General features: G+C 45.5%; 1 protein-coding gene across 1 annotated transcript; it reads right to left on the reverse strand.

The window, feature by feature from the left end:
- On the reverse strand, positions 1-6,878 carry gpr146 (G protein-coupled receptor 146). Its single transcript, XM_040123711.1, has 2 exons — positions 6,638-6,878; positions 1-1,123 (listed from the first exon to the last, which is right to left on the reverse strand). The coding sequence occupies exon 2, from the start codon at positions 1,080-1,082 to the stop codon at positions 81-83; it is 1,002 nt and encodes a 333-aa protein (XP_039979645.1). The 5' UTR covers positions 1,083-1,123; positions 6,638-6,878; the 3' UTR covers positions 1-80.
- Between the last annotated feature and the right edge of the window lie 627 nt (positions 6,879-7,505).

Genomic DNA, 7,505 nt, shown 5'->3' on the forward strand with positions numbered 1-7,505 from the left:
GGGGGGTATAAGTGCCGGCTAGGCCATGAGCTGGAAATGCGGGGGTGGGAAGGGCATCATTGATCTTCCTCGGGGTGATCTCACGTCACCACTTGCTGCACTGTTGAGCGTTCATGAGGGCAGGACTGGTCTCCGCAGTGCAGCCTCCTGAGCAGCCGCTGAAGCTTGTTGGAGAAGTTTTTGTTCATCTGCCTGTACATGAGAGGCATCGCAAAACTGCTAGAGAAAGCCAGCAGTTTAGACACATTTCTCAAGAAATAATAGGTAGATAAGTAATGTGCGTTGCTAACGAACCCTAGTGCACCGGCTACAGTGTGTACCAACAGGGTCATATAGAACGGGGTCCACAGTACAAACTGTACACATACTGAGGCTAGCAGCAACCTGTGGATAGAGGGGTCGAGGCGAGCGGAGTCCTGATCCAGAGGTGTGGACTCCTTCCTAATGCGCAAAATGAGCACAAAGGCATAAAGAACAGCCACAGCTGGAACCACGTAGCCGATGAACATCATGATGGCGTCTGCTGCCTCCTTGTTCTGCATTTTGGAGCACTCAACCATCTTCGTGGAGATGTGGTTGCACACGTAAAAGAGCAGCGAAGAGAAGCTGGTGAGCACTGCGCCGCCCCAGATGAACCCACACACATGTTTGGTGTTATACACACTGGACATGTATGTACGAGGCAGCGCCCGCTCTATGTAGTAGTCCAGACTGAGCAGCGTGGTGGAATACATGATCACCAGAGATGAGATGTTGAAGAGGATGAGCAGGGTGATATAGACCTCGTTGTTGTACTCCCAAGCATGCCAGCGGGTGAAGGTGGAGCTCAGCAGCTCCACGGGCGCCACCACGTTGAGCACAAGGCCTGCAATGGCCATGTTGACGAAATAGACGTCTGGCATGGTCATGGACACCTTGTTGGAGAGGTTCACCACGACCAACAGTATATTGTAGCATAGCCCCAGCGGGAAGCACACCAGGAGGTAGATGAGGGAGAAGACTGACAGGATGAGGCCAAAGTCCTGGCAGAGCCGGAAGTCCACGCTGGTGTCCGTCTCATTGTGAACCATGCAGATCCACATCGCTGGGCTCTGACGCAGGTCAAGCACTCTCAACAGGTCGACTGCAGGCAGAAAGTTGGGGAGAAAGGAGTTAGTTACTGCGCTGGTCATGCATGCGAATAATGCTGGACGATGCTGACAAAATCCAACTTGTATTTTTAACTCAGCGCTTCAGTATTGATAATGTGACAATAATTTGTATAGAACTACTGGTAACTTTCATGCAGTATTCAATAAAAGTTATGTGAGGAAAATCATTTGTGGGTAAGATCCCCTGGCAGTTTCATTGCTGATTTCACTGTGTAAAACAATCAAATAAGTTCAGAACATTGTACCATGTATATTATATGTCATTGTATATGTTCCTGTAATTCCGCCTTTGAGGTCACGTGAAATAATAGAAAATTAAGCAATATCACGATTATAAAACAACAAAAATCAAATTCTAACTTTTGTCAGCTTGTGTGGACAAACATTTTACGTATTCTATATGTATTTTATGTACAAGTCTGCACTTGTATTCTTGAATTCAAGCCTCTCTTTTATTGGTTTCTGCGCTAGCTAGAGGAGCTAGCAAGGCATTGACACATAAACACGTCAGCCACGGCACAGCTATTATGCCCTGGGTAACACTGTTAATTTCACTTCACTGCATCTGACTGGCTGAATACGAACTCCTCACAATATGTTTCAATTGCGAGCTCAGCCTCAAAACCCGCTATTTCTCCTCTTTGAGAGCCACGCTGGCCAGAGCAAATGAGGCCCTTGTTCTGGTGGAAGAATACAAAACTGCATTTGTCTGACGCCCCTGCAAGCTTTTTCTGTCTTGCTCTGCCTCTGCCTCTCTCTCGACTCTGTCACAGTCAGAAGCAGGGACACTGCTGCCCTTGTGCAGGACTGCCCTTGTGCTTTTAACATGTTCAAGCAGCAAGATAAAGAGGAACACTGCTTCGGTGCTTCTGTTATGGGTAAAGCATTTGCACCTTCTGTTCAGGTTACCGCCAACCTGACTGGGGGTAGGGCAGGTGATGATGGGTAGATTTATAGAGTGAAATGTGAAGCAGGCTTTCGTAAAGGGTCATTGAGGATTTAGTCGTGGGGTTGGAGTTCAGGGCAAGGTCAAAGAAAACGACCACGTGCATGTCGGGAGCCTTTGTGTATCAATCCCGATGGGGCTGCAAGTTTTTTAAGTTATGTAATCCCCCCCTTTGCATAACTAACTCAGGTCATTTCAAATCAATTATTCAAATTGCTTCGGTCAAGGAGAAGGAAGATCATAAAGCTATCGCAGGAATGTAGTGATAAGTCACCAAAGTTCACTGTATTTTATTTCCTCAGTGAGAATTTGGCTGTTATGTTTTCACATGCTTGGGCTTCATTCTCAAAAAAAGAGCGATTCTCTGAGGAGAAAAAAAATAAAAAAAAATTTACATGCGAAAATACACGTGCTAATCTGTGCAGAATTTTCTGGAAACCTCTCCCCTGAAAAAAACCCTGGAACAAAGTGTAGGGAGGCAGTTTTGTTTTCAGAAGGATGAGTAACGATGTCAGTAAAGGGGAAACGTTCCTCCGTTTACTTACGCAAGTCCACTACAGAGAGGCTGTGGCCTTAAGCCGCAGACACTGACGCACGTACACACACAAGGGCTCAGTCCCTCCTCTATACTACTCCAATTGGCTGCAATGAGACTATAGTGGAGGCTGAAGCTCAGAGCTGGACTGGAACGGGATCAGGAGGAAGAAAGTGTAGAGTTACTCTCTACAAAAAAACCTGTCATTCCCAGAACCGGAGCACTAGTGAGCCGTCTTGTAAACATGGCTCTCTGACATCAGCAGCTAGGTGACTCACTGGCTATGATGGACCATGACGAAAGCACATCATTAGCAATGGTCCTCTCCCATAGATTATGTACTATTTTCCGAATGTACTGTAGATTTGAAGTTTGTTCGCTCCTTCAGAAACCTCTCACTTAAAAAGAGAAAACGACTTGAAGAGAGGTTTATTATTAAAGATTATTAGAGAGAGCTCACTGCATTGTGGTTGGCAGTCCCCATTCATTAGCACCTGCTGTATACAGGAATTCCTGCCACCCTTTCATTACCACGTTGGCTCCCTCTGCCGCTTCCGACAGCTGCAGGGTGCCTCATAATTCTTGATAAAAGAAGTCAAGGTTTTTTTTTTTGGTGCACAGGTGTTTAATTACTGTAAACAGCAGGGCTTTGTTTCCAAAGAAGTCTGAGCAAGTACATATGTAGTAATCATGACTTCAAATCAAGTACCACGGAAACGTGCTCAGTTATGACCTAATTACCTCATTTCAAAATGGTCAAAGGTTCCTGTGCCTCCATGGGCAAGATTAGTCTAGTATCTCCTCAGCAATGAAGTACAGATGAAAAACACCGGGGCTTTTCAATGTTTACTGGATTGAAGGCAAACGGTGGAAACTGAAACCTTTAGATTTCCTACGTTTACCGAATGGAAGTGACAGAAATTTGATATTATGTACACCTATTCTGCTTCAAGCTGAACCATCGGGCCCTTCCACTTGAGGAACATGCAGTTGTGTAGTTGTCTCTCTGTTTAAGTACAGAAATTAGTTTTTCTCGTTTGTCAGGTATAATAATCATTTGCTTTAATAACTGCACTACGTTATTAGTCAGTTACTCAAATTGTAATCTATAATTAAGCAATAATGAAGATTATTGGTAGTCGCAGCCCTAGCGGCTACTTATAATGTGCTTGTGCTCAAAGATGGGTGATAAACTGAGAATGTACTGTTACGTATTATGGGTTGTCAAATGACATTATTTTTCTCTTGTTGGATTGTTTTTGCTCATGTTGCCGAGTCCTATTACTCTCTGTTAAAGCAACAGGGGGTAAAATTTAGTGGCATCTAGTGGTGAGGCTGCAGATTGCGACCAACTGGATACCCCCCCCCCCCCCCCATGTTTAAAACCGTTTAGGAGAACCTACGGTGGCCTTCACGTAACGTAAAAATGCGAAAAGGCCCCCTCTAGGGCAAGTGTTTGGTTTGTCCGTTCTGGGCTACTGTAGAAAACTTGGTGGTGCAACATGGCGGGCTCCATGGAGGAGGACCCACTCCCTATGTAGATACGAAGGGCTCATTCTGAGCTACCGAAAACACAACGATTCTTAGTTTCAGGTGATTACGCACTAATGAAAACACAATTCTGAATATTATATTCCATTTCTGCCAATAGATCCCCCTAAATCCAACACATCGGTTCTTTAATTACGCAGACAGCCATAACTACAAGAAGGATCTCTATCTGCAGTATTGTGTCAGCATTTATACACATCTATTGCTGTAAGTGTGCATATAAGATAATAAAACCAGGAGAAAGATGGCTGCTTCTCCTCCCCTTGCTAGCTGCTTCCCATAAAGATGCCATACGTAAAAAAACATGGCTAAGTAAGTATAACCTGAGCTCTTGTCAACAACAAGGAAAAGCTTTTGTTGTGTCCTTCTTGCCCATGACTTTGACTGCAGTCGTAGACTAGGTTAAGCCCTGTCTGAACTTTTTGCACCACTTCATGTCAAAAATGGTCAAAGTTGATTATTCCCAGAGGGGGAGCCCCTGCTTCAGCATGCTTCATCCCCGGCAAACATCACCCCGTGAGAGTGACGCCTACGTGCTTGACGTCTTGGGGATTTGAAGCCAGATCTCGCGGGCTGATGGGAGGAGTGTGAAATACTGGGCCCACACCCCTCCTATATCTTTACTGGAATTTTCAGGCCCTTCTCAGAACGTACTGATTGATGTCACATGATTCGCTACTAATATCTGCAGCGGTGTGCAGAGGAGCAGCAGCAGAAGTACTACAGAAAGAAAATAAGATTACACGACTCGGATTTACACACGTTGTGACTGCTGAGCAGTACCAGAGGTGAAGTGACCTTTGATGGGCAATTTTATGCCAATTAATAGAGCATAATTAAGAGTAACTTCCCTAACGGCTTCAGGTGTATACTAATTCTAAACAACATTTTGCAAAGTAAATGACTAAGATCACAGAGGTTTTTAAAATACTTGCCACCGATTCCATTTCTGTGGGGAGGTTTTATATAATTCAGTTTTCCCCCAAATCCTTATCAGTCCCAGTGGGATTGCTGTTGAATGGATTCCTTACAAACCGCTGCCTGCCTAGCACCCTTCTTCTAAAATCTGTCACCCTCAAATTCTTGACTGGTTTAATTGACTCACTGCTGCACAGAGGGTGTGAAACAATGCCACAGTTGCTTTGGGAAAAGCAGTATTTTCTTCATATCAAGTTCCACTGTGACAGACTCGGGTCAAGCACAGGCCGCCGTGGGTCTGGACAGCCTCCTCAGCCTCTTTCCGGCAACGTGCTCAACTGTTGCAGGCGTCAACAAAGTCAGAGTTCAACGGTCAGCACAAAGCAGGCTTACCGTCATTAAGCACACACACCCTTGTCCCCTTTGCTCACATGGATGAAGCTGACAACAACAAGTGCAAAGCTGAACTCAAGAGGCATTTAATTTGGTGAGGGGTAAGATTCATCTGAGCACACACACAGATTTCTAATTAATGTGTGATATGGTCGGGTGGATGTGCTGGCTGCCCTATATGAAACCCCCCCACCATGTTATCATCGTCGTTACCAGTACCGCTATTCATGCATCACCTTTACTAGCCAGAATCCGAATATCAAAATTTGTACATGATTAGAAGCTCAAAATCTGTTAGTAACTGTTATTAAATAGTGACTTTAAAAGCTTCATTTATCAATGAAAAACGATGTCTAGTAGTGTCGTGAAAACTTTGGAGTGTAATATTGGCACTGTGCTTTGAGCAGTTTATGAGCTTATATTTTATGAATGATTAAACATCACAAGACAGTACATATGTTTTAAAAAAAAACCTCAAAACAAAACAAAAACAAACAAACGCTACATATGGTTGAATAAACAAACTCATTGACATCCCATCCGTTGTGGGTTTCAATGGAAGATGAAATGGGATATTGTCCATGTAAAGAGCAGTCTGCCAAAACTTAAAAACTGTCATTATTATTATGATTATGAATATTATTTCTTATGGAGGAGCTTCTTACTTAAGAGGCCGCCGATTTAACTGAAACAACTTCTTTTTTCCCAGCGCTTGGGGAAAACTGATCCCGTGAGAAACATCCTCAGGTGTTGTTTCCCAAATATAAAGTGCCTCGTTAAAGCCGTGGCGCTACCACTGCTGAGCAAGGGCTCTCGTATTATTATTATCATTATTATTATTATCATTATTATCATTATTATTTGCCGGCTCCTGATCTCTCCATCACACTCGACTGCGCAGATAAAAGCGTGGATAGCTGTCACGGCTTTGCCATTATTCCACCACTTCCGCGGCCACTGTTGGCACAAACTAAAGCCACTCAACCCTGGCGGAGCCACCTTCAGCGGTGCTGGTGGTGGTGGTGGGTGGTGGTGGTGTTGGGGGGGGGGGGGTCCACTTTCACTCCGGACGTACGAGGAAAAGTCAGCGCAAACCTCTCGCACATTGTGGACGGAAATGGCAGAAAAGAGAGCAAAACTCACCGGAGACGTATAGATCTGGCTCGGTGACAAACCTGCGGAGGCATTGGGTTTCGATTCGGCATTTCCGCTGGCATTTCTCAGTCGTTTCATCTGACAAACAGACATCCTCAAATGCGCGCTGCGGCTCTCCCCGCGCTCATAAAGCCCCGACGCGGCGGAAAGAACCGATCTGCTGCATTTCAGTTGGCTCGCTCCTCATCTATCAACTTTCCGGACGAGGCTTGTTCTGAAAAGGGGGCCGTCCCTTGCAGACTTTACTACTGCTGGAGTGCCGCGGAGCCCGACAGTGTGTACACACGTGACCCTCCCCCACCAGCTCCTCGCTCCGCTCCCCCCGCTGCTGCCGCTACGCTGACGCGATTCCCGAGTGGCCGGGTTCTCTGCTCTGATTGGACGCGGGGCAGGGAGGTGGGGACCAAAGGGGAGGACACACACACACACACACACACAAACTCCAACCCTGCCTTCCTTGGCCATGGATGGTCCCAATAAAATCTTCCTATGAGGCAACTCATCAGAACAATGCTTGGAAAGTTTTGCGTAAATATCACTTTCATATCCAACGCACATCTTGTCTTTGTTTTTGTGCGCACCAGCCAATATATTTTCAAGATGTAACCATGATGCATCTCTAAAAGAAACCCCTCACAGATCTATCGTCTTTAACGATGCCAAACTTTAACGACCCAACCTCACCCTGAGCCTAACCTAACCAGTTATCTCTCTCATGCCTAAAGGGACCAGTATACTCTGTCCGAACTGCTTGTCACAAGCTTGAATAGCTTTGGAAACCCTCCCCACACCTTTCTGTGCCTAAACATTTCTATAACTTTCTGTCTGAAAGTGGGCGACCCCCCCCCCCACCTCT

The sequence above is a fragment of the Xiphias gladius genome, chromosome 3 (genome assembly GCF_016859285.1).
Source record: "Xiphias gladius isolate SHS-SW01 ecotype Sanya breed wild chromosome 3, ASM1685928v1, whole genome shotgun sequence".
In the NCBI taxonomy this organism is placed as follows: domain Eukaryota; kingdom Metazoa; phylum Chordata; class Actinopteri; order Istiophoriformes; family Xiphiidae; genus Xiphias; species Xiphias gladius.